This window comes from Equus quagga, chromosome 12 (genome assembly GCF_021613505.1).
Source record: "Equus quagga isolate Etosha38 chromosome 12, UCLA_HA_Equagga_1.0, whole genome shotgun sequence".
Lineage (NCBI taxonomy): Eukaryota > Metazoa > Chordata > Mammalia > Perissodactyla > Equidae > Equus > Equus quagga.
Window position 1 is genome coordinate 99,351,313 of NC_060278.1, and position 27,916 is coordinate 99,379,228.

At 41.3% G+C, this 27,916-nt stretch overlaps 1 protein-coding gene across 1 annotated transcript in view; it reads left to right on the forward strand.

The window, feature by feature from the left end:
* The window catches only part of CSE1L (chromosome segregation 1 like), a 45,697-nt gene extending 26,833 nt beyond the window's left edge, over positions 1-18,864 (forward strand). The window contains exons 14-25 of the mRNA XM_046679521.1: positions 3,084-3,145; positions 9,178-9,314; positions 10,462-10,565; positions 12,232-12,329; positions 13,589-13,739; positions 13,884-14,092; positions 14,501-14,598; positions 14,698-14,783; positions 15,211-15,292; positions 16,571-16,717; positions 17,490-17,721; positions 18,614-18,864. Of these exons, the coding sequence (XP_046535477.1) occupies positions 3,084-3,145; positions 9,178-9,314; positions 10,462-10,565; positions 12,232-12,329; positions 13,589-13,739; positions 13,884-14,092; positions 14,501-14,598; positions 14,698-14,783; positions 15,211-15,292; positions 16,571-16,717; positions 17,490-17,721; positions 18,614-18,703 (1,496 nt within the window). The 3' untranslated portion in view covers positions 18,704-18,864. The remainder of the gene's footprint in view (positions 1-3,083; positions 3,146-9,177; positions 9,315-10,461; positions 10,566-12,231; positions 12,330-13,588; positions 13,740-13,883; positions 14,093-14,500; positions 14,599-14,697; positions 14,784-15,210; positions 15,293-16,570; positions 16,718-17,489; positions 17,722-18,613) is intronic.
* Positions 18,865-27,916: the final 9,052 nt, after the last annotated feature.

Consider the following 27,916-nt stretch of genomic DNA (forward strand, 5'->3'; position numbering starts at 1 on the left):
TGTTGTTTAGTCTCCACATCTTTGTGCCTTTCTCAGCTTTTTTCTTGTAATTAATTTCTAGCCTTATAGCACTATGATCTGAGAAGATGATTGTTATTATGTCAATTTTTTTAAATTTGTAGAGCCTTGCCTTGTTTCCCAACATATGGTCTATCCTAGAGAATGTTCCATGTGCACTTGAGAAGAATGTGTATTCAGCTCCTTCAGGGTGGAGTAATCTATATATGTCTATTAAGTCCAATTGTTTTAGTTTTTCATTCAGCTCCACTATTTCCTTGATGATTTTCTGTCTGGATGATCTGTCCATTGATGTGAGTGGGGTGTTGAGGTCCCCTGCTATTATTGTGTTGTTTTTAACATCTTCCTTTAGGTCTGTTAATAGTTGCTTTATGAATCTTGGTGCTCCTGAGTTGGGTGCATAGATATTTATAAGCGTTATTTCTTCTTGATGAAGTGTCCCTTTGATCATTATATATTGTCCCTCTGTCTCTCTCTCTACCTGTCTTATTTTGAAATCCACTTGGTCTGATATGAGAATTGCAACACCTGCCTTTTTTTCCTTGTTATTTGCTTGAAGTATTGTCCTCCACCCCTTCACCCTGAGTCTGTGTTTGTCCTTGGGGCTGAGGTGTGTTTCCTGGAGGCAACAAATTGTTGGATCGTGTTCTTTAATCCATTTTGCCACTCTGTGTCTTTTTATTGGAGAGTTCAATCCGTTCACATTGAGAGTGATTATTGATGCATGTGGACTTAGTGCTGTTAATCTGTTGCTCATTATCTTGTTTTCCTGCGTTTCTTTTCCTGTTTGCTTTAGACTACCCATTTAATACTGCAATTTCTTATGCTGGGTTTCTTAGATTTTTCCTTATTTATGATTTGTGACTCTGTTCTGTACTTTATTTTAGTGTCTCCCTTGAAGTTTGTATTTAGAATCTCGTGTATAATATAGTCTATTCTCTGGTGGTCTCTTACTTACTTGACCAATACTGATTTAGACCCTTTGCTCTTCCCCTCCTAAATAATTATTTTCATTTTTTATTCCAACTCGTCTTATTAATTGGTAGTTAGAGTGCTAAGATCGTCCTTGTTTTGGTAGTTTCCTTATTTTTACCCTAATGCTATAATTGAATATTTGCTATCCTGTTCTGGTTCTATCCATCGGTCTCCCTAGTCTGTGGATTGTGTCCCCTTTCTCCCTTTTTTCTTTTTTCAGGTATGAGAGCCTTGAGGACTTCTTGTAATGGAGGGCTTTTAGTTACAAATTCCCTTAACTTTTGTTTGTCTGGAAAAGATTTAATTTCTCCCTCATATCTGAAGGAAATTCTTGCTGGATAGAGTATTCTTGGCTGAAGACTTTTATCCTTTAAAGCTTTGAATATGTCACTCCATTCTCTCCTAGCTTGTAGGGTTTCTGTAGAGAAATCCGCTGACAGTCTGATAGGGGCTCCTTTATAGGTTATTCTCTTTTTTTTTTCTTATCTTTCCTTTTTGCCAACTTTACTACTATGTGCCGTGGGGTAGCTCTTTTTACATTGACAAATCTAGGAGATCTAAAACCCTCCTCTACACACATTTCTCCGTCGATCCCTAGATTTGGGAAGTTCTCTTCAATAATTTCGTTAAGCACACTTTCTGCTCCATTTTCCTTTTCCATATTCTCGGGAATTCCTATGATCCTTATGTTCTTGCTCCTCATTGAATCCATTATCTCTCGGAGATTTTCCTCATTTTTTTTAATTCTTAGTTCTCTTTCTTCCTCTGTCTGGTGCCATTCAGCCTGTCTGTCCTCGATTATGCTAATTTTCTCCTCTATGTTGTCTACTCGGGCATTCAGGGAATCCGTATTCTGTTTTATCTGGTCCATTGTGTTTTCCATCTCAAGTAATTCTGTTTGATTCTTCTTTATGATTTCAATCTCTTTTGTGAAGTAACTCCAGAACTCAGCTTGTTTCTCTATCTTTCTCTCTACCTCATTGAGTTTTTTGATTATAGCTGCTCTGAACTCATTATCACTTAGTTTACCTAATTCCAAGTCCTCAGGACTTAATTCTGTGTTTTTATTGTTTTCCTTCTGGTCTGGGCCTTTTATAAATTGCTGGATGGTAGAGGAGCGGTTTTTTCTCATGGTGGTAAAATTCAGTTGCAGTTACAGCCTGTCACCACTAGATGGGGGTCGAGAGCGGCGTGTAGCTCTCCGCCTTGGGGCAAGATGGCTGCGCCCAGTGGTTTTGCTGGGGGGGAGGGGCTGTTACTCACACGCGCCGGTCTGGGTTCAGATCAGTTCTGTTCTCTGGTCTCCCAAGGCCCTTGGTTTATGGGGTCCCCGCGGATGGAAGCTTTCCCCCCCATCAGCGGGTCTCCACTGAATCAGCGGCAGGAGTCCTGGATGATCCCCCGGTTGCGCGGCTCCTCCCCCACTCCTTCCCGACATGCGCCGCCACCATCGCAGACTCTAGGGGAGGGAGCGATGTTTTCTCTACCGTTCCAGCACCTCCAAGGCTGTAAGCAAGGTTATGATCTCCGCCTTCTTGGCATTGTAGGTCTCTAACGAGCTGGCATTATGTTTATTCTCTGAAATTCAGTTCTTCCAATCTTTTGTTGTATTTTGGAGGGGAGAGAATCCCGGGTCAGCTCACCCTGCCATTTTGCTCTGCCCCCTCCAGTTTCAAGAATTTTTAACCATTGCCCAGTATTCTCTACTCCTTTCACTAAATTATTTTCCCACCACTAGAGCAATTTGAAGGAAATCCCAGCCAGAGAGACGCTGTTGATTCAGAATAGCTTCAGGTGGGGAGAAGATGATATAGTCATTAGTTCATGGTCCAAATCATTTTTATTCAGTTGTATAAGTAATACATGTTTGTTTGTGATGAAATGTAAAGGTAAGGGAAAAAAATAAAATTACTTATAATCTTAGCAGAATTAGTAGCTACATAGTAGATGATTTTATAGTTAAGTAAGCTTCAATTGCGTGACATTTTGGTTACCAAAACGATGTTTTAAAAATCTGATAATGTTATCACCAGTTTGGGAGTAACAGTCCTTAGCACTTAAATAACTGTGACTTTTCATTTTTTTAATAGTGAATGAGTTTCCTGTTCTTAAAGCCGATGGCATCAAATACATTATGATTTTTAGGAACCAAGTAAGTAGCTTTTCATTTATGTTACATGCCATTAAATCTCTTAAGAGTTTTATTGTATACCAGTGTCTCTTCCCTTTTACTGTGTGGTCATAGTTCACATCCACATCTAATAAAATTAACAATAACTCCTTAAGAATGTATAATTCGAGACCATGTTTAGTTTTCCTCACTTGTTTCAAAGACTTTTCATTTTATCTTGTTCCTCTATTCCCTGTTTCAAAATTGGTAAATCTGGGGAGCCTAATTAGATTTTGCTCCCTTGGGCGGGGGCAAGAATTTGTCACAGATATGCTTTGTTTCATTTCATTAGGACATACTCAATGTCTGGTTGTCCACTGTTAGTTATGATGTTAAGGGTGATCAGTGGATTCAGGTGAAGAAGAATTTTCCATCATTGACATGTTTTTTAATTGAGATATACTTAATAAAACCTTGACCACTTTAGAATGTACACATAAGTGGTTTTTAGTGTACTCTTTCTTTTGTGCAACCACCACTGCCTCTTACATGATTTAATTACCAGTTTTTATGGGAAAAACAGGATAAATGTTTGTACAGTTTTTCCTTGAATCAGTTTTCACAGTAATGAGTTAGGGCCTTACCAACCTCCAAAGATGACAAATGAGAGTTTTTTTGACACTCTGGTTGTTCAGTCTTTGGCCAGTAGGCTCCTGTGTCTTCTTGACATAAACTTAGTAGCCGTTAATAGCTTCCCTTTCATACATGGCAAAATATTCCAAGTTGATGGTGTACATTTCATACCCTGGACCTGAGTTAGCCATCTTTTGAAGGTAGGAAATGTTATTTAAAGACCATAATCCTGGTTCAAGGGTTATTACTAATGAGTTCTAGGCTTTTTCACATTGGTTCTAGGCTTTTTCACAGGAGAGAGCCAGGAAATAAATAACAATACCAATATTATTACTAAGGTAATACTGCTAAAAGCAGTTTCATTTCCTTCTTTGTGGTTTTTATATCCTTAGAATATTATATTAAGTGTGTATAGTCAAAAAATACTATATTTAGTGGCCAACCCCGTGGCCAAGTGGTTAAGTTTGCACGCTCTGCTTCAGTGGTCTGAGTTTTCGCTGGTTCGGAACCTGGGTGCAGACGTGGCACAATTCGTCAGGCCATGATGAGGCGGCGTCCCACACAGCACAACCAGCGGCACTCACAACTAGAATATACAACTATGTCCTGGGGGGCTTTGGGGAGAAGAAGAAAAAAATAATTAATTAATTAGAAAAATTTTAAAAATTTAAAAGAAGATTGGCAACAGTTGTTAGCTCGGGTGCCAATCTTTTAAAAAATATTTTTCAAAAGTATTTTTAAAAATACTATATTTAGGGGCTGGCCCCGTGGCCGAGTGGTTAAGTTCGCGCGCTCTGCTGCAGGCGGCCCAGTGTTTCGTTGGTTCGAATCCTGGGCGCGGACATGGCACTGCTCGTCGGACCACGCTGGGGCAGCGTCCCACATGCCACAACTAGAGGGACCCACAACGAAGAATATACAACTATGTACTGGAGGGCTTTGGGGAGAAAAAGGAAAAAAATAAAATCTTAAAAAAAAAAAAATACTATATTTAAAGCAACTTGAAATTATTCTTTAGGCATTTTTGACAGTAGGTAAACAATTAGGTTCATTGGTTTGTGGGTTTTGTTTTGTTTTTGCTTTGGGTGGGCACAAGAAAGTTTAGTTTACCAAAGTCAAACAATAAAAGGGAAGGTAAATTCAGAAAGGTCTAGCTTTCATCCCTGAGCCCTCCCTCTCTCTAAAGGTAAGCATGTTTTATCAAGTTTTGGTTTATGTTTCCATTATTTCTTTTTGAAAATATAACCTAATACCTATCCTATGTATAGTTACATTTCCCCTCCTTCTACACAGAAGAGAATATACTAAACACACTGTTTTTCACTGAATAAATCCTGGATGTCATTCTATAGTAGTAAATTTTCCTCCTCTTTTTTTTCAAATAGCGTGGTACTCCATTGGGTGGCTGGCTCTCCCATGGTTTTCTCATCCAGTCTCCCCACAGAAAGATATTCTTGGTGTTTTCTGTCTTTTGCTATTTTAAATAATACTTTTAATAGCCTTGTGTATACGTCACTTACTGTTTTAGCCATTGTAACTTTGAGATCGATTCCTAGTAGGATTGCCAAATTTAGAGGGTAAACATATGTATAATTTTGCTAAATGTTGCCAAATTCCCCTCCATAGGGGTTGTATCATGTTGCATTTCTTTAAAAATTGAATGAGAGTGCCTGTTTCCCCAGTATAGTATTTTGTAATTTTGCCAGTCTATAGATGTGAAATGGTATCTTACTGCAGTTTTAATTTGCATTTCTCTTATTTTGAGTTCAACTGGACATTTTCCATTTAAAGGGCCATTTTAATTTCTTTTCTGTGAACTATCTATTCGTAGTTTCTTGCCCATATTTCTATCTGATTGTTGGTCTTTTTTTTTTTTTTTGAAAGATTTTATTTTTCCTTTTTCTCCCAAAGCCCCCTGGTACATAGTTTGTATTTTTAGTTGTAGGTCCTTCTAGTTGTGGCATGTGGGATGCCGCCTCAGCATGGCTTGACGAGTTGTGCCATGTCTGTGCCCAGGATTTGAACCGGCAAAACCCTGGGCTGCTGAAGCACAGCGCGGGAACTCAACCTCCCAGCCACGGGGCTGGCCCCTGGTCTTTTCTTAATTTTTAGGAAACATGTAGTTTTTGTCTGATTCTTTTTTTTTTAATGACAGAAGACAAATTATTTATTTCATTCAACTCTCCAGTGCAGCATGCTTTCAGCCTGAAAAGCCTTGACCTAGCTTTATATGTTAGACATGATCTGTTTTCTTCATTCCACAGGACCCAAAGCTAAAAGGTAGTCCAACAAATACACAGAGACTCTGGGTCAACCCTCTCAAGTCAGTGACTCAGTCTTTTAGTCACTACCCTTTCTTTGTTAAAGCTCTTCACAACAGTTCCCCAAACATGTTCAAAGTCAAACGAAATAGTCTTAAAACTTTTCATTGTTTGATTCATATATTTTCCAAATAGTTTGGACTCTGAATAAGAATTTGTGGATTATGAAGTATTTAAATTAATTTTAAAACCATAAATTCCCATTTATAAAACTACATCATTTCCAGTTTTGATCCATCACATCCATGCTCCAGCCCATCAGTAGTACTCTGGATCAGAGAAGGGAAAATGGACCATGCCTGGGGGTGCTCTTTATGCAGGAGCACTCTGTTTCTTCAGTTGGGAAGACACTGGGCAATTTTAAACCATGGACTCCACCATTCAGTTATCTGTTACTGTCCAAAGTTCTCAACAGAGAAATTTAATAACTGCCCCCCTTCAAAAGGACAGATAGATTCAGTCAGTTCCACCTACTTCAGGGCAGAATACCATTTTGACAGTTACCTGTGGTGGAGAAAGTAGGAGTGTAGCTAACATTTACTAAGTATTTACTATTTGCCAAGTACAATGTTAATGCCTGGGATGTAATCTCACCTCATCTGACTTACAGATATTCAACTATTGGACCTCAGCAAAGAGAATAAAGAGAAACTTCACCAGCTCATGCTTGTCAATGAACAGCCTCTCCCAGATGGGAGACCCAGTTCCTGCATATTTCTCTCTCTCTTTTTTTAAATTAAGATATAATTGACATAGAACAGTTTCACGTGTATTACACAATGACTCAATATTTGTATATATTGTGAAATGATCACCACAATAAGTCTGGTTAACACCCATCACCATGCATAGTTACAAAATTTTTTTCTTATGATGAGAACTTTGAGGATCTACTCTCAGCAACTTTCAGATATGTTATACAGTATTAACTATAGCTACCATGCTGTACATTACATCTCTATGACTTACTCATTTTATAACTGGAAGTTTGACCTTTTTGATGTCCTTCACCCATTTTGCCTACTCCCCACCTCCCACTTCTGGCAACCACCAATCTGTTCTCTGTATCATTGAGCTCAGTTTTTGTTTTGTTTTAGATTCCACATATAAGTGAGAGAAGTTAGTAGTTGTCTTTCTCTGACTTATTTCATTTAGCATAATGCCCTCAAGGTCCATCCATGTTGTTGCAAATGGCAAGATTTCCTTTTTTATGGCTGAATAATATTCCACTGTGTGTGTGGAATACCACATACCACATCTTCTTTATCCATTCATCTGTCATTGGACACTTAGGTTGTTTCCATGTCTTGGCTGTTGTTAATACTGCTATGACCATGGGGGTGCAGATATCTTTTCCAGTTAGTCTTTTTGTTTCCTTTGGGTAAATACCCAGAAGTGGAATTGCTGGGTCATATGGTATTCCTATCTTTGATTTTTTGAGGAACCTCCATACTGTTTTCCATAGTGGCTGCACTAATTTACATTTCCACCAACAGTGCACAAATGTTCCCTTTTCTCCACATCCTTGCCAACACTTAGTTCTTATGTTTTTAATGACAGCCATTGTAACAGGTGTGAGGGGATATCTCATTGTGGTTTTGAATTATATTTCCCTGATTATTAGTGATGACATTACTTATCCTGAGATTAGTGTGACAGGCACCTTTTCATGTTGGCCATCTGTATGTCTTTGGAAAACTGTCTATTCAGATCCTCTGCCCATTTTTTAATCATATTGTTTGTTTTCTTGCTGTTGAGTTATATGATCCTTCTGATTCTTAACACTTTAAGTCACTTGAATTTTATTGAGACAAAAAACAAAACATGCAAAGTCATCTTATTCCTCTGACGTCTTTACCACATTACAGTGCTGCCATCTTGCAAATTATTTTAAACATGCAAGAAGCAAGAATAATACAGTGATACTCATATAACTACCACAAATCTTAACTCTAGGCCATAATTGCTTAAACATACACATACAATGGAGGCACCCAGGGTGCTCTCTCCCCATTCCCTTTCTATTCTCTTTCTCCCCAGAGGTAATTACTCTAATGAATTCAATGTGTTTTATACCCATGCAAGTGTATGTTTGTGGTTTTACTACATATTTGTTTCCATAAAAATTCCACAGTATTCTGCAGGCTTAAAATTTTTATTTTTATAAATAGCATTCTATAGCTGTTGGTCACACTTTTTGTGTGTGTGCTTAACATTGTTTTTGAGAGTTAATCACTTTAGTAGATGTGTTATGGTTCATTTTTAATAGCTGTATAGTATTCCATCACAAAAACATGCCACAGTTTATTTCCTGTGGATGATTCTTTAATTTTTTGATTTATAACTTTTATGTGTCTTTGGCAGGTGTTTACCAAGGTTACATGCAACCTTGCAAAGCTGTTCTATTTTAAAGACTAAGGAATATTCTAAATTTTTAGAGGTTTTTATTGAATATTAGTATTCTTATTTTTGCCCCCACCCTTTTAGAAGAGAAAATGAGGCACAAAGAGTTTGAATGACTGTCCCAAGAAATACATGCTAGTGAAAAGTATAGTTTTTTTCCCCCCCAAAGATTGGCACCTGAGCTAACATCTGTAACTTTCTTCTTCTTCTTCTTTTCCCCAAAGCCCCCCAGTACATAGTTGTATATTTTAGTTGTGGGTCCTTCTAGTGTGGCGTGTGGCATGCCGCCTAAGCATGGCCTGATGAGCGGTGCCATGTCTGCTCCTGGGATCTGAACCGGTGAAACTGTGGGCTACCAAAGCAGAGCGCAGGAACTGAACTTAACCACTTGGCCATGGGGCTGGCCCCAAAAGTATAGTTCTTAAGATTAATGAAATCTTAGTCTGCTTCTCCATGATGTTATTATTTTATGGTGGGTTCATTTATCTGAAAGATTTTACCCTAATCATAATTTTATGCTCAGAGAAAGAGAATTGGAAAAGTCAATGTCAATTGAACCATGATGTGGTGGTAGAAATTTTGATTTCTGAACCATATCATCTCCAATTGTAACAGCTGAAAAAACATACTTTTTAGAATCAGCAAGTTCTTCTTTTTCAGTTTTCATTACTGAAAGATAGCATCAAGTTAGAGCTTATATCTTATTGTATTTTTCAGGTACCAAAAGAGCATCTTTTAGTCTCTATTCCTCTCTTAATTAATCATCTTCAAGCTGAAAGTATAGTTGTTCATACTTACGCAGCACATGCTCTTGAGAGGCTGTTCACCATGAGAGGGCCTAACAACGCCACTCTGTAAGTATTTGATCCTAAGTGATTTATGCTCCAGCTTGGGGTGGGGACTGATCTATATTAGTCAGAGAGATCTCTGAAAGTATTTGTAATATCATTAGTAGTTAGAAAAATAAATGTGTACCTTTTGCCCATTTATGCTATGTCTCATTCCAAAAGAATTTGAGGCAGCATGCCGAAATACATTGTGACAATAAAGTTAAATAGAGGAAATTGGAGCAAAGGAAAACAACTGGAGTGAGATTAATAAATAGAAATGTGTGTCAGAGGATCCTGTATAGTAGTTAAAGAAACTCTTGAATTTTATGTTTAGAGTCTCCTAGCAACCAAGGCAAAGAGGGAAAGTTGGTAAATTAAAATTTTCACAATGCCCATGAGATTAAGATTAAAACAGTTACTCAGAAGGCATCTCAGTAGTGGGCCCTCATTAAGGAAATACTGTTTTGTAGCAGTATTCTTAGCAACATCATGCAACAGTTATTTTCACCTGGCTGTTTTTGTAATCTTACCCAATGCTGAGATATGACACAGCTGAGAGAAAGTAATTCCCTAGGGTCCAAGAGTGTGGCTCTTCTGGCCTGATCCGAGGATAAAGTGCGGGACGGGGGGTGGTCTGCGTGTCTCTCAGGCCGTTCTTCAACAGTTATTTCTTGAAACTGAGCTCAGGGTAAGAGATGGAAAACAGTTGTAGGTTCGTTCTTCTTCAAGTACAGACACTCAGTGGCCAATTAAGGCTTAAAAGGACACATCCTTTGAAGTGAGTCAAGCCCGTACCTGTCTTCAGTCCCAGAACTGATGCAGAAAAACGGTTCCGAATCTGCTCCACCTCCAGGAACGGTAGATGACTGAGAGCTCTGAGAGGTCGAGGTCTGTTCTTGATGGTGATAGACATGAACCTTCACAGCTTTAGGTGATTTTGGGTTTGCCTGGTTTTTGGTTTGTTTAATTGTGTTTGGTTCCAGATGTACCTTTTTAGGAACTTAACGTGAACGCGTATAAAAATTTATTTTCCTGAGATGTCTGCTGATTGTCAGTGGTGGGAGATGGCTCACTTTTATGCTAAGACGTGTGATTTAGGAGTTGCCAAGGGTATTCCAAAGTGACCACCTCAAGAGTTGGTAGTGACTGAAAGCTGTTTTTTCATCTATAGCTTTACAGCTGCAGAAATCGCACCATTTGTTGAGATTCTGCTGACAAACCTTTTCAAAGCTCTCACACTTCCTGGCTCTTCAGAAAATGAATATATTATGAAAGGTAGGCCGCTTCCTTGGTGTTCAGACTATAAGTATCTAATCTCAGTTTACAAGGGTAAGCACTCTGAGTTGTACTTCAGGTTACGTAGTTTATGAACCAAATACTGTTTGTCAAGAATGAGGTAGGTTCAGATGTTTTAAAATGAGAAATATTGTTTTGTTTAGTATTCACGGTGTTTTCAGAAAAGAATTTTACCCTAACTTGATATAGAACTCCTCTTATTAAAGAAACGGTAGCACTTCTTTTTCCTTCCCTAGATTGGATTTCTTAAAGGCAAAGATCAGATGAGACCACACTTATTGCTGGCCTGTAATGCTGTGTCTTGTGAACCCTGGGGGCACTTGACAGACCACACAGACCCTGCCTTCAGAGACATACTGCCAGGGACACAGAAGCTGTAGCCATCTGCCAGGCTGTATACATTAGGAGAGTGTCTTGGTGACAGCTCTGACTTCAGGGACAATCTTAATCTTCTTTGCTGTTGCATTCCAAGAGCCTAGCACAGTGACTGACTCGTAGGAAATGCTTTTCAAAGAAATGATCCCTGATGCCTCTGGCCTGGGTCAGGACCCCTGGGGTGTCTGTATGTGTGTACATGTGTTTATATCTGTGTGTAAGTGTGTATTGGTGTGTATTTATGTGTGTTCTCAGCATTAGACTTCTCCCAACAGTGATGTGTAATTAGTTATTTCATGTCCATTTCTACGAGGCAGCTAACTGGTCCGTGGTGGTGGTTGCTGCATTCCTAGGGTACGCAGGAGTGCCCAGTGTGTGCTCCCTTCTCAGGAAATACTGCTGTATGAGTGAGTGAAAGGATTCTGTGCCAGCCCAGAGGAGGGGCACTGATCCATCCTCTAACTCTCTTAGCCCAGCTCAGGGAAGGACTCTCTAGGAAGTGATGTCTGAGCTGAGGGGAGGGATAGGTAGCAGTTAGCTAGGTGGAGGGAGAGTGTTTGGCACAGGTAGAGGAACCATCATTGTAAAGTTTAGGAGGCGCGAGGGGGAGGATAACTCTCCCCTGTGCCTGGCGGGTAGTAGGTGCTCTGCTTAGTAAACATCTATTCTGTTTGTGCAAAAACAGCCTTCATGCATTTTTAGCTTCATGTTTTATTTATCTCCCATGCCAGATGTTTTTAGGCATCTGTTAATGAGCAGTAGTTTTGAAATATGGATCCTCCATAACTTTATATGTATTTTGGATTTTTCTTTGGCTCCTGACCTCTCTTTGGGGGGCAGGTGGCCCTCTCTTTCAGTTTCCAGTAGGCTACAATCCTGTTGTTAATAGGCTAGGGCTAAACATTTCCTGCCACTGATTTCTAAGTGAAATTGAAACTAGTAGTCCCTTCTGGCTCCTGCTCCCCCATGTTAGTCCACCACTTCTTCCTCCTCCTTGTCTGCCTCTTTAGTCACTTTATTATTTTTTATTCTCTTTTTAATTCCTTAAGCCTTAGGCATTTTGGAAATGCTCAATAATTCCCAGCTAAATTTTCTTGCCAATCTCCAGGCTAATTTTAAAAGAAAGGGGAATTTAAATTATTTCTAGATGTAGGGAGCTATCTGGGGATTGCTTAAGGGTCTTAAAATTTTGGTTGATGAATCAGTGGGCTTTTTTCCCCCAATCACTGTTTTGTTCTGAAATTTAACTATTTGTTTTTCTATTTTACAGCTATCATGAGAAGTTTTTCCCTCCTCCAAGAAGCCATAATCCCCTACATCCCTACTCTCATCACTCAGCTCACACAGAAGCTGTTAGCTGTTAGTAAGGTAACAGCCAGTTTTCACCGTGCACTTGTTTTGTAACTTATGCTCCAAGCTGTCTGAGCCTCAGAGCTCCCTGGCAGTAGCTCAGACTTGGGAAAAGGTCTGTGAATTCTTCCTGACCAACAGTTAACATACGTTTCTGAAAATGTGGGCATGACGTTCGATTGGACACGTAGCAGCACTCACTTCTAAGTGTAGGCACCAAAACTTTAAAACACTTTATTCTCCTTAAAAAAGTAACAGGTTCATCAAAGAAAACTGAGAAACTACAGATGATCTGAAATTATCTTAGAGGGAGGAGAGCAGGCTTTGCACCAAATTGACACAAAAGAGGCTGTTCAGACTTCTATAAAATGAAGATTAGCTGTTCTTCCTTATTCTTATTTCCCAAAAATAAAGTTCACTCCTTCTTTAATCAATAATTTTACAAGTATTTTGATTCACACTTAAGTACTAAGTTTTAGAAAATAAATCAGCTTAAGGCTGACAAAATTCCTTTTTAGATGTTTATTCCTAATTAGTCGATGAAAGGAGATAAATTCAAAGGAAGCTTTAGAGGGACTTTGGAGAAATGACCATTTTTCCACTGAGTTCTGGATAAGGGTCTTGGACTCCTTTGGGCTGTGGGGGATTGAAAGAGAAGAGAAGCAGGTCCCACCCCACTGCCTTGTGTATACAGACCTCATAAGCTGAGTTCCTCAGCTTTCCGTGATAGCGTTCAAGAAGGATTTTGTTTGAAAGAAAATAAGGTTCTGTTGCTTACAATGGAAATTGAAGACCACTGCATGAAGGATTGTCGCTCTGGAGGTATAGGCATTGGGGCCTCCAGAGGTTAAAGTTTGCCTGAGGTCCCACACAAGGCTAGTGAGAGCCAGGACTTGGGTCCCCACTCCTTTCTTCCATCACTGCTTACGGTGACGGCTCCAGGAGAGCACGCAAGTTTAAGACAAGGTTCTCTATAGCCCTGGGGGCTGAGCTTTGTGTCATCACCTCCCTGTGACTCACATATTTTCTCACAGTAGATTTTGCCCATTAAAAAAAATTCCAAACAAACAGGCATTAGTATTTTCTGAATTTTAAAGTTAATATAAAAGTTTAACATGTGTAGGCTTTTTGGTATTATTAGTGTTTTTTCTTAATACTGATTTAAAAAAAGATGGCATGTCTTAATGTTTTAGAAAGGTTAGATGTGTTTTATGTCAGATAATATTTAATATAGTCACTTGGCTTATTAGAGTAATAAGCTTTTTTTAAAATTTCAGAACCCAAGCAAACCTCACTTTAATCACTACATGTTTGAAGCAATATGTTTATCCATAAGAATAACTTGCAAAGCTAACCCTGCTGCTGTTGTGAATTTTGAGGAGGCTTTGTTTCTGGTGTTTACTGAAATTTTACAAAATGATGTACAGGGTAAGTTAAAGGAAGTTATTTTTTTCTAATTGAATAAAATTATTAAAGTGGTTATAAAGTACAGCCTGCTTAAAAGATATGTGCCTTTTGTGTCAGAACCATTAATTCTGAAGCTGACAGCTCTGTTTTCACTTTTATCAACAGAATTTATTCCGTATGTCTTTCAAGTGATGTCTTTGCTTCTGGAAACACACAAAAACGATATCCCGTCTTCCTATATGGCCTTATTTCCGCATCTCCTTCAGCCAGTGCTTTGGGAAAGAACAGGCAACATCCCTGCCCTCGTGAGGCTTCTGCAGGCGTTCCTGGAGCGGGGCTCAAACACGATAGCGAGCGCTGCCGCGGACAAAATTGTGAGTCAGGTTTATTTTGATGTAACTCATCTTCCTAAGGTACTGAGAGAAACTAGGGATGGCAGGTTTGTAAAAATTCTTTATTTAAAGTAAATTTAATAAAAAGGGAAGTAATTAGTATAAAGTGTTGATGTATATTTTATTAGAATTAGGTATCCTTTAGTTCTTTATCTCCATGGTGGAAAATAAAAATGTAAGAGCCAAATAGGTAACTTTAAGAACATAACTTTTGGGGCTTATTGTGATGGAATTTTTTTCTCTACACTTCAGATGTAACAACTTAAAGAGAAAATGCTAGTTAGATTATTACAGCACGCACCTTCTTCCAAGATATATCACCTGTTTAACTTTTGGAACAACTAATCTTTGCCTCTTTAACTGATTATTATTTGATCTGATTTGTTGTAGCCTGGGTTATTAGGTGTCTTCCAGAAGCTGATTGCATCCAAAGCCAATGACCACCAAGGATTTTATCTTCTAAACAGTATAATTGAGCACATGCCTCCGTGAGTATGAATATAACCTCCCCGTACGTGTAATCAGAGACCCTGTTAGGCGCTCAGCAGGGCGCTGCGTTTACACTGTTGCTTTACTCATTCCTCCAGTGAGTCCGTCGACCAGTACAGGAAGCAGATCTTCATTCTCCTCTTCCAGAGACTCCAGAACTCCAAAACAACGAAGTTTATCAAGAGTAAGTAAAGTCCTACAGAAATAATGAAGGAAGGCAGCTGAAGCCCTTAGACTTTACGGTTACATACAAACCTTTTATCGGTTATAAACTTTATGTATAAAATATTTTAAGATGTATGTATTCTCAAAACACCAAATCATTCTCAAGTATACTGTGTTCCAAAGGTTAGTTTCTAAGTTTAGATATCAAAACATTTTTAGTAGAAATAATATAAGGAAATATCAGAAAGAGACTGCATGTCAAGACTTTATGTCTGTACTAAAAAGGCAGAAATTCTCTATGTTAAATGGTATTTAAAAGGCAAGTATTGATGCCAGCGTTAGTCACTGCGCTGTAAGGAGTGTGACTGTTTCACTTGACTGACGTCACGGAATCGCTTGTGTATGCAGAGTCCTCTGTATTGAAATTCTGCATCTCCTTTCCACAGGTTTTTTAGTCTTTATTAATTTGTATTGCATAAAATACGGGGCACTGGCACTACAAGAAATATTTGATGGTATACAACCAAAGTAAGTTTGTTTTTATTACATTTTATTTTTAAAAGCAAAAACTGTGACCCTCTTTTAAGTGCAAACCAGTATCTCTGTTTTATAGATGATTTCATAGTTCCTGGTACAGTGTTAGTATCTTTGTGGTTTTCAAAATACTCTCGGAGTGTTGCATTGTAAAGAAGAAAGTCCCTGCAGACATGTTCCTGATTCCCAAAGCGACTCCCTGCTCCGGCGTTCTCCACAGCCGTGTTCTGTGTTCCGTTAGAGGGTCAGTGTTGTCTCCAGGAGCCTGCCTTTGTTCAGGCCAACAGTATGAGTTTTCAAATGAGAAAAGTTTGGACCAATAAAACTTTGCTTTTGACTTAGTTTATATACAGAGATTGTAGTTAGGTGGCATTCCCCATGCAGCAGGGACAGGAGGGATATAGAGGAATAATGGAGAGCAGCTCTTGAGAGAAAAAACTCAAGTTAAATCCCTCTGTCTGTATCATATCAAAAAAATTCCAGATTGTCTGAAATGTAAAAAATGAATTAACTTGAAAAGTAGTACCAGAAAATAAGCTTCCCAGCAATAGAGGATTTTGAAGAAGTCAGCAATGTCCCATAGTGCTAGTGGGTGCCTAAATTGGCATCTTTCTATAGAGCAAAAAATACACACTCTTTATCCAGAGCATTAAAATGTTCATATTCTTTGAATACCCACTATTTCCACTTCAAAGAATTTATTTTATTAATAAAAGTGTAAACTAAGAATTTTGCAACATTTAGAATCATGAAAAACTACTTCTAGGATGTTTCATGAACATAGAATGATTGGCCAAATCATTTTTTTAATATACCCATTAACATTTACATACACATAGGTATGTAAGCATAGAAAGTTGGGAAGTTTCTAATTCAAAAATGTTAAAACGTTATTGTTGGATTGTGGGATGATGGTGATTCTTTTTTATTCTTGTTCTTGCTTATCTCTGTTTTCTAATTTTTCAATGATTTCTTGAGTAATTTTTTAAAAAAACATACAAGACTAAAAAATGGCTAAGATTCTACTTGAGCATAGGCTTAAGCAGTGTTACAAAAGATGGTGACAGTTGGCCTCAGGGTGGAGGTTTAATGTCGTCTTGTCATTTCTAGGTCTCTTCATTCAGATGACCAAAAACAGCAGCTTTCTTATTTTGTGTTTTATTATATTCATAAGGAGTCACTGAATATAAATAACATCTAAGCATTTTACTCTTTAATTATAGTGGTAGTTTAATTTAATATTGAGTAAATTTATTTTGCTTTGATTCATAGAATGTTTGGAATGGTTTTGGAAAAAATCATTATTCCTGAAATTCAGAAAGTATCCGGATATGTAGAGAAAAAGATTTGTGCAGTTGGCATAACCAAATTATTAACAGAATGTCCCCCAATGATGGACACGGAGTATACCAAGCTATGGTAAGTACTCCATTCTAAAATTTTGGGAAATTACAGCTTCCTTCCCTTTTGACTGCAAAATTAACCAAGCTTATTCTCTTGGGGACCAAGAGAATTGGGTTCTGATTTTGGCTTCTCCATTAGCAACCATCAGATCCAAGAGATGACTTGTGGATCCTTCTGGGCTTAGAAAGACCTGGTTCTTGACTTTTTTGAGTGGGGAATTCATGGGCCCCTTTGAGAGTCTGGTGATCTCTAGGACTGTTTTATGACAGATGCCCAGCTAAAGTGGCTGACGTCTTTCAGAGGAGAAACTGGAGAGGCTTAAGAGAAGATCCTATGTGCTTGTGCTCAACGTCTGACAGACCCTGCTTCCCTCACCCGCTTGCCTCTCCTTTCCTTATTATGGCTTCAGGCAGGCAGCCTCTTTCACAAAATGGTCTGACAGCTCGAGGCTTATTTCTTCTAACGTCTAGCATTGAATCTCCTTGGTTTGGCTTGAGTCGCATGGCCTTCTGATTAGCCAGGGCTGGGTCCCACAGCCAGCTTGACAAGAGCTGTGGGGATGCAGTAGTTTCCGAGAGAGAGATTGGGGTACTGTGGCCAGAGTAATGGAAGAATGGTTTCTGGGTTAGCAGGAGCACTGATGTCTGTCTGTCTGTCTTTCCGAGGCCCCTTTCTACTCTTGAGACTGTGAGTCTATACTTTTGTTTCTCTCAGGAATTGCTGCTTATTGTTTAAATTTTCAAAGTATTTACTGAATCTTTTATCTTGATCCTTTCTTCCAATCCAGGACTCCTTTATTACAGTCCCTGATTGGCCTTTTTGAGTTACCTGAAGATGACACCATTCCTGATGAAGAACATTTTATTGACATAGAAGATACCCCAGGATACCAGACCGCCTTCTCACAGCTGGCATTTGCTGGGAAAAAAGAGCATGACCCTGTAGGTCAGATGGTGAACAACCCCAAAGTGCACCTGGCACAGTCACTTCACAAACTGTCCACTGCCTGTCCAGGGAGGGTGAGTGTCTGCTGTCAGAGCTCCACAAGGAATGTGGGCTTTCTGGGAAGGCTGGGTGGTAACAGTTATGGTGCTTGTTTTCACTGGTCAGCATAATCAAACAACATCCCATGGGTTAGAGTCAAGGCTTATTTTTCTTGAGTTAAAATGATGGGACTTTTCCTTTTTCTTCTATGATGTGCTACAAATGTATTTTAAGTGAATGATTTCTGGAGTAAAGACAAAGCAGAGGATAAAACCCTTTGAATAAAAATGTATTTATTTCCGAGATTGAAATAATCCTTCTATCATTAAAATGCAGGCATTTATTTTCTTTTGTTAACTGCAGCATACTCAAATTAAATAATGGATCATGGAGTAAACCTAACAATGGCTATATAGCATTAGTTGGCACCTTTCACAGAGTCTTATATTTTATATGGTAAAATTTATATTTTTTATTATTTCATTGTGGAAAATTTCCAATACACATAGAAACAGCATAATGAATGCTCATGTGCAGACCTTCACTAATTACCAGTATTCTGCCAATCTTGTTTGATCTGTTTGTCCTTTTTTCTCCTTTGCTAGAGGATTTTAGAGCAAGCCGCCTTAGGCATCATGTCATTCCACTCTGTACTTCATTATGCATCACCAACCAATAAGGACTTTTTTTTTTTTAGCATAACCACAATGCCATTATCACACTGAACAATAGTGATTCCTTTGGATCCACTTTTCAGACGTGTCCATTTTTGAAGGCATAAAAGCAGTTACTTGGGAATCCCTTTAACAGTTACTGGTGACAGACTTCCCTTCCCAGAGCTGTGGCAGCGCTCTCATAGATGATGGGGTTTGTGTTGGTGTGTTAGGATCTCCAGCAGCCAGTATGTGTGTTTCCCATCTCTTGCAGGTTCCATCAATGGTGAGCACCAGCCTCAACGCAGAAGCACTCCAGTATCTCCAAGGATACCTTCAGGAAGCCAGTGTGACGCTGCTTTGAACTGCAATTTTATTGGCTAAGCCCAGGATGGTTTCTGAGGAAATCACGTAGACTTCTGAGCACGGCTGCAGTGAAACAAAGCAAGTTTTCCTTTTGAACTTGTCACAAATTCCATCTTGTAAAGAATATTAAATGTTGCTTTAAGCTGAACCTTGAGCAGATTAGGTGGTTTGTGTGGTCATAAATAATAAGTGGGTGGCTTTTCCAGTTTGCAGCTTCAAGGAACACGTATTAATAGTTAGTGTATGACATTGATTTGAGTGGCGCATTCGCTCCCTTTGGATGATTTTAAAATTCTGACGGACACTGACTGTGGAGACTTTTTTTCTGTTACTTAATCCTTTTGTTTTGAGGCTATTGTCATTCGTGTTTCTCCTGTCCTTTGTATTTTTGTCTGTTTCCTCAAGCTTTTATTGGAAATGTGAATAAGTAGAGAATCATTTGTGTAACTTGCCAAGAAATGCACATTTCATAGTTTTAAATCTGTGATCAGCAATAAAAAAAAGCCCTAAGATACGTATATAAGAACATCTTAAGGACAGGTTTTTGGTGCTCTGATACTTTTATAATGAATTTCTTTAAATTTTTCCTTTCCCTTCCTGGACTCCATAAAATCCTTACTTCTAAATAATTCAAACTCAGATTACTTAGTCTTTTCTACAAGGGAAAAGGGACATTTAATACAAGTTTGCCTCTTATCTATTAGAACTTTCTAGAGCAGCTCCTAGGCGGCAGCGTGAACTTTGGGTAGATGGTTCCCTCTGTGGATTGAAGAGAAATGCTCTGCCTGGCTTCACGAGGCTGTTGGGAGGCCTTTAGATGGGGCGGATATTTGCTCTTTTTCAGTGTCTTTCTTCTCTGTAGACCAGAGGTTTCTTGGAACTTTTCACACTGTGGCATCTCAGAACCTGAGGTCTAGGAAGAGCCAGAGGAGTGGGTACCTCCTAGCAGAGGCTGCCTGCAGAGCCAGGCTGCAGCAGCTCCCTCCCTTGGCCCGGCCTCAGGCGTGCTGGGGCAGTCGTCTTACAGAATAAACGATCAGGCTATCTAAGGTTTGAGAGGCGTGGTTGGTTTTCTTAGGCTGGAATTGTTAGTTGTCCATTTAATGCAGTTAAACTGGAATTTCATTATGCACAGATGTATTTATTTTTGAAATTCAGGCACCCAACTTGGATGCCCTATTTCCTTCATATGTTGTTTTTGTAGTGTTGCTTGAGAAATTTCCAGCTTAATGTAAGTGTTCTTGTACCAATCTAAACATTTCATTTTTTAGGTCTTTTTGTTAGCTTTTTTTCCCCTTCTCCTTTTTCCAAAAGCCCCCCAGTACATAGTTGTATATTGTAGCTGTATGTCCTTCTGGTTGTGGCATGTGGGACGCCGCTGAAGCAGAGCATGTGAACTTAACCACTCAGCCTCAGGGCCAGCCCCTTGTTAGCTTTGACATAGTAAGGGGAGCATTACATCATAGATTACTACTTGGCTTAAATGGTCATTGGCAGAAAGATATGCAGATACTATTGGGATCCATTTTGCAACTACAAACATATATATGTATATATATATATTTTTTTTACAGACTGGCCCCTGAGCTAACAACTCAAACTAAAGTTGCCAATCTTTTTTTCCCCCTGCTTTTTTCTCCCGAAATCCCCCCAGTACATAGTTGCACATTTTTAGTTGTGGGTCCTTCTAGTTGTGGCATTTGGGATGCCACCTCAGTATGGCCTGATGAGCAGCGCCACGTCCACGCCCAGGATCCGAACCAGCGAAACCCTGGGCCGCCGAAGCGGAGCGCGTGACCTGAATCCCCGGGGCCGGCCCCTGAGACGGCTTTTACACCTAGCTTTTAAAGGCTTTCGAGAGGGTGGGCTGAAGCTGCTGTAGCGAGTGACAAATGCTAGTGACTGTTCCTCAGAGGTGATTGCTCATTCTTTGTGGGCATGAAAAGCTGGGTTCATACTTTGGGACCAGGCCAACCTGGGTTTGGATTACAACTGTGCCACTCACAGTGACCTTGAGCAAATGACTTGACCTCTCCTTTTATTTCCTCTTCTGAAAAATGAGAATATTCACCTTCAGGATGATTGTAAGACTAAAATGATATAACACATGTACTTAAGCAGAGAACATATACAGAGTGAGTACTAATAAATAAAAGCTGCTATAGTTGTTTAAGTTGGCGGGGGGGGGGCAGGCAGGGCTGTTGGCTGGGAGAAGTGTTTGTTACCACGAACACTGCCCTGACGCCAATAATGTAGCGGCCTTGGTCAGTGGGAAGACTTTGGGGAGGAGTCCTGGACTGGGCAAGGCCCTTTAGACACAGGGGAAATGTCACTGCAGAGTCCCTCATGAGCGCCCCCTGCTGTGGGATTGTGTCTCCTCTTATAGCGACCTGATTTTTAAAATGATATCTGATTATAAATGTATTTTCTCTATAGGAAACTTGGAAAATACAGAAAAATATTTAAAAACTAAAAGTCATCCATATTCCTACCTTCTTTAAACATTTTGGTCCATTTTTCCCCCCCTAAACAAAGTTGAGATCATTCTGTATATATAATTTTATATACTTTTTAAAAACCTTTTAAACAGTTAACATTTACTTGGTAAACATTTTTAGTGGTTATATATGGTTTATCACTTGGATAGATCATTACCAAATTATAATATATAATTATAATCGTTGTTGGACATGTGGAGACTTTATTTTATAAACAACGTTTTATTTTATAAAGAACTCTTGAAGTGAACATCCTTATACATCAACCTTTGTTTCTTTGTTTCCTGAAGGTGGAAATACTGGGCCAGTCACCCTGTGGAAGGTTGTACCAATTTCTGTGGGACACCCCTACCCACACTGGGCATTATTTCTTTTGTTACTTTGAGGGGGTGAAAATGGTATTTCATTTCTCGCCTAGAGGGGCATAAGCAGTCTGGTGTTCAATCAAACTATTATGTGCATGGGGTAAAATTCTAATAGTAAAGAGGGCTTATATAACTGAGTGACAAGTTTCTATCACCCTATTACAACTTCCACTCTTGGAAGCAACAACTGGCAACTGGTGCTGCCTTTAGTTCTTCTGAATTTTTCATCTTCTGAATATATCAAACTTTAAGACATCTGTTAACTCCCTGCTATGAAAAATAAGAATTTAGTTCACATTACTACTTCTGCCCTCCTAGGTTTTTTTTTAAGTAATAACATTGTATAGTTTTCTTTCTTTAATAATCTTAACTCTCGTCCCACCAGCTTTGGCCAGTCTCTGGACTCCTTGGTCGTGATGAGGAGGCAGTCTCCCCACCCTCCACCTCTACCTTGTCAGCTCTGCCTTCGCTTTCACCCATCACAGTAGCTGGAGTTTCAGTCCGCGCAGTAGTCAGTAGTTTTCTGTACTTTATCTGTAGGTCTCTCTTAAAAGGAAAACCCATAAACAGTACTTGAGTTGTTAGGATAGTAAATAGTGTTCAGGGCTGGGCCCAGCAGTGTGTAAAGATTACATTTCCTCTTCCCTTGGTCCAATGTTTTGACTTCTGTACCCCACAAAATAGAATGCTCCTAGAATCGAGGTCAAATGGATTGGTTTTTTCCTCATACTCCATCAGTTGCTCAAAGTCATGCCCCATTTTAGATGATTGTTCCATTTGGATCCCGACTTGTTTTTTCCTGGAGTTTTATTAGCTTTCTTTTTCATTCTGAGTGTTGCATGGCATCCATTCCACTCTTCTCTGAGATGTTCTTTTTACAGTTTGCCGGCTTTTGTGGGCCACAGTGGTTTTCAGGCAGATTGAGCCCCCTCTTCGACAGTGTTCCATGGAGACTTGAGAACTAGATGTGAGTGAGTCTTTCTGCCCTGAGAAAGTGACAGGCCCACAAGTCTCCCTCCTGAGTGGTGTGGGAACTTAGCTGGTCACACAGCTGGATGGAGCTGGGATTCATACCCAGGCAGCATGGCCTCCAGAGCACTGGGCATGACTTGGCAAAAGTTAGAAACAGGTTGATCAGCCAGTTAACAAGGGCATGATCATGAGGCATTTTGCTGATAACTTTTTAAAATATAAACACTGTGGGTGTTTTTGGCTGTGTGACAGACAGCACCTTGTCCCTTCTTGCAGAAGCCCACATACAACCCTCTATCCAGCCCGTTGGATGTGACCTCTTGTTTCATTTCAGAAAAGCTGACCATTTGGTCTGCATCCCAATCTTGCTTTGTCCTTGCTCTTGTTCCTTGTCTGAGAAGCTTGAGGTGTGACTACAAGGTAAGATTGCTCTTGGGTCCCCCTGAGGTATTCTTAGTAGGACTGCTCTCTGACAGGGCAAAGGAGTTGCATGGCCCCATTGAAAATAAGTGATTTCCAGTGGATTCTCTGAACAACCTAAGAGCACTTGATAATCGAGGAACGCTCTTCCCCTCAGCCCCCCACCCTTCCCTGGGGTTGCTGTGTGATAGGTGGGAAAGGCTGTTTTTAAGATGCTCATGTGTGTTTGGAGGCAGCGGCCACGAACTATATGAAGTCATTACCTATTTGTTTCCTCCCTTAGAAGTTGGATGATGTGAGAGAACTCGGCAATGTGGAAGCACTGCCCGCGGGAGGAAAGAGACACAATAGACAGGTCAGGGAAAGTTTCAGACCCAACACAAAAGGAGACGTATGAGGGCGGGGGGACTGAACGAGAGAAGAGGTTACCTTGCACCAGAAAAATGGTCCATTTCCTTGCAAGCAGTTAGAGTCAACATTTTGACTCTAAAAGGGAAAATAATTGCTGCTCCCAGGGACCTGGGTTCTGCAGCGAACAGCTGAGAAGACAGATCCTAATCTGTCTCTAAGAGCCTAGCACCCACCATGCCCTGCCACTCCCAGATATCTGGCTTAGTGTCCTAGGAAGGCTGGACAGTCCCACTCCTGAGGTCCTAAGTGGAGCTGGAGCCAGCCCTTGGAGAGCCTCCTCTGTCGTGACGCAGATCTCAGGCTAGGACGGGGGAAGATGGTGCCTGCTGAGCATCCTGGCCTGTCAATCACGGAAGCTGCAAAACCTCCCAGAGGAGAAGCAGGGTGGGGCAGTGAATTAAGTTGACTGCCACAGGCGGCATTCCAAAACCCCAGCCATACAAACATCCCTCAGCTCTGACCCTCCTGTCGCAGGCCACCAGTCCAGTCCCTCCCAACGTCCTAACAGGCTGCTTAGGAAGGAAACCACCTTCAGTCCTGAGGACAGAGTGCCTCTGCGCTTGGACAGCAGTCTCTGGAGCCAGTTGGGATGTGTCTGAAACAGTGTGGCCAAAGCTGCCCTCCTTTTAGTCAAACGCAGCATTTCTCAGCACAATTCACAGGATTTGCAGTGCCATCCAAAGGAACATCTATCATTTATAGTTATTTTATATTAGAAAAAAAAATCACTAGCAATTTGCTGGATGTTATTGCTTAGGAAAGTGGTTCTCAGAGTCAGTCTTAAGCCCCACACCTACTGCATCAGACATCTGAGAATGGGACCCAGCCGCCTCTGAACAGCACTCCCTCCAGCTGATCTGATGCTCAAGCTGGTGCGTGCTGACTCAGGATGAAGCTGAGGAAGAGTGAATCTATCAAAGAGACACATGGACAGGGCAGAAGCTGTGAACACTGTTGGGGAACAGTGGTCTAAAGCTTCACGGCCTCAAAAAGGAGAATGGATCCCCTCTGAAAGATGTGAACTTAGCTGTGGTTTTGCACAGAGTGGCTGCCGGAAGACGGCTATGGCAGGTGGGGCCTGTCGGGCTCAGGAGGCCTCTGCCGGAACTCACGTACTCCCTCCAACTACAGCTGAGACAGACGGGTTCTTGCTCTCATGGAGTCTGTCTCCACGCTTTTTCTTAGGAGAGACTGGGAAGTGAACTGGGATCTGTGTCTCCATGAGGAGAGCCCCAGAACTAGACAGGAAGACAGAACGAGGAGGAGCCTAAGGGAGGAGTCAGACTTACAGCATCTACCGCAGGGAGACGGGCAGATCCTCTCCATCAGCCACCCCGAGCGATGGGGCTCCCAAGGCAAACGGAGCACCTGGCTTCTACGGGGGTCTCAGGGCCGTAAGAACAAGAGAATGCTCACTGAGCACTCTGGGAAGCTACTTATATGTATTGTCTCAACCTTGTGAGATGAGTTATCTTCTAATTTACAGATAGGAAACCGGAGGCACAGAGAGGTGAAATAATTTGTCTGAGGTCTCAGTGAAGAGGTGACCGCAATCAGGATCATCTGCTGGCCCACCTGGCTCCGGAGATGTGCTTCCTTCCAGCACGCTGCGTTGCTCTTAGGTGGCCTCCACCCACCTTGGTCTTCATTCCTCCTCTGCCAGTTGTAAACATTCACCCCCCTACATTACAGCATCTTGGCACTTCACAGGGTGGTCTGCACGTGCTCTTCACAGCACAGAAGCCGCATCCACGTGGAATCCACCGTCTGCCATGCCGCTTCTCATGCAGGACCTTGGGAAAATGTTACTTGGCCGAGGGGAGCAATGACAAAGGTGGTCAAACCACCTCAGAAAGACTTAGGCCAGGTCTGGGGCCACTCAGACTCTGGGGCTTTCAGGGGACAGACCAGTTGCCAACAAACAAACACTCTAAGCCTAACTCCCAAACATAGCCATACAACATGGCCAGAAATCAGTGGGGTCCCTGGGCTAGGGGAGGTCTGAGCATTTGCGGTTTTCTTAGCTGGAGTCTGATTCCGCCTTTAGCCACATTTACAGTGTTCTTGTCCATGAAGCCGAGGAGTCAGTGAGCAGGAACGTAACTTGCCCAGGGCCCCCAGAATTTTCAGGCATATGTTCCCAAATCGCCAGCACATTTCTAACAACTGACCAGGTGAGCATGTGTTCACCATACAGGACAGAGACGCCAACCAGACAGACCCCCCCCCCCCCCCACCCCGGGCATATTTGCACAGAAAAACAAAGGCCCAAGGGGCCTTCCAAACCACAGAGAATCTCCCGCCATTTCCTGAGGCCTTTGGGAGATACAGCAAAAGCACAGTCTGAAGAAGTGACAGGATTCAGATAGATCCTCACTCCATAGTGGCACCCACTGCCCACTGATCCCTCCAAGCTCAGCAGTGTCAAAGGTCAGAGAGAGAGACGCTCCACCGCTACTTCTGCAGCCTCAGGATGGGAGGACATCCCCAATGAGCAGAAGGCTGGAGCCAGCGCAACTGCAGCAGGCAGGCTTCGAGGGGAGGTGGGGGCCGGGGGCGTGCCTGAGCCTGCCTGCACCCCACCAAGCTCCAGGCTGTTGAGAGCATACCTCAGAGCTCAGCTTTACAATGGAGAGCACCACTGTGTGCACCGCAGACACAGCTGTGAAGAACTGCGTGTGAAAGGGGTGGGGAAAATAAGATTTGTGTCTGGACAGAGGGCTTGGGGGTAACTTGCAAATTTTTCACAATTTACTTTTATTTATTTTTAAAGATTGGCACCTGAGCTAACATCTGTTGCCAATCTTCTTTTGTTGTTGTTTTCCCCAAAGCCCCCCAGGACATAGTTGTGGATTCTAGTTGTGCGTGCCCCTGGTTGTGCTATGTGGGACGCTGCCTCAGCATGGCCTGATGAGCAGTGCCATGTCCGCGCCCAGGATCCAGACCACCGAAACCCGGGCCCGCCGAAGCGGTGCGTGTGAACTTAACCACTCGGCCATGGGGCCGGCCCCTCACAGCTTACTTTTAAATTTCAAAATCACTTTTAAAATTAGCACTGCACAAAGCCTACTTTACTGTTGTCACTGCAGGCCGAGTGGGTGTTTCCATCAAAGTAGATTTTGACAAACATGAAAGAATGTACAAAGGAAACATTTAAAAAATGTCACACTTGGGTTATTAAGCACCTATTAAGCAAAGCAACACAAACTGCCTAAATTATATATGACACTTGCTAGTAAAAATTGGGATGCCACTTAAATTACAAAAGTCTAATTAGAAAATGTCTTAAAATTCTGTTTTCACATATATATTCCATATTTACACACCGTGTATATGTGCATTAATCACAGCACTGCAAGTACACAGTGACAAAGGAATTCCAGGAAAATCACTGCTGCTCTCACGCCCTGAAACCTCACTCCCTCCTGTCTTTGAGTTCGCCACTGCCTCTTCAAAGGACGAACATTTCTTTAAAAGCCGATTCAAGAAAATTGGCTAACTCCTTCCTGCCAACCCAGCAATGCTGAAGTGCTTGGCAAATTCATTATTTATGGATTTGGGAATTCCATGTTAAGTTTTTCTTGTCTGTTTCTAAGGGTGCACTTAAGCACTTCAACCAGACATGGTAGAGACGTTTCTGAAGGTGATTGCATGCAAACAAAAAGCTACACGCCTCCATTCTCAGGTTTATTTCCTGGATGGGCATCTACTGTGCTCGGCTTAGCTCCTGGGCAGCAAGCAGCAGCACACTCCTCCTAAGCCCTGGCCCACTTCTTGTCCTGTTGCTCACAGCGATCCCAGACTCCCTCCTGTCCCTAAGAAGCCTCGGATCCAGGCCAAGGCCAAGGCGGCCGTATTGGGCATTTGCACCACAAAGCCATGCACATTAGTTCACTGAGCCGCGGAAAGAAACCTAGATTCGGAAGTGACTCTTTTCTAAGAGCTGTAGTTCACATTTCTCAGGCTCAAGGCGGCCTTTAAAAAGAAAACAAAAACTCCAGTTAAGAGGAAATCATCTTTACTCATAAAAATCTCTTTGTGATAAGAGTAACTTGACAAAGGCATGACGTATTGTCAACACACTCACTGTGGAGTGACTGAGCCCCAAGCTTGTCTATCCCAAGGACCATAGGAGTCTCTGCCTTTGAGGATCGATGCTCCACAAATCCTAACACCCACAGTCTTATCGTGGCTGACTTACAGCACCTTTATTTCAGATCTGCCTCTCAGGTGCCTTCCTGTCTGCTTTTCTGCCTACAGTCTGGACACCAGGAGTGCATACACTGTCCCAAGGGCAGAAGTACCTAGTTGTGGCTCAAAGGTTCTTGCAATTTTTTTTTTGCTGAGGAAGATTCACCCTGAGCTAACATCTGTTACCAATCTTCCTCTAGTTTGCGTGGGAACTGCCACCACAGCATGGGCACTGATAAGTCAGTGGTGTAGGTATGCGCCCAGGAACCAAAGCCCTGGCCGTGGAAGTGAGCACACCAAACTTAACCACTAGGCCACTGGGGCTGGCCCTCTTGCAATTCTTAAAGACAGATC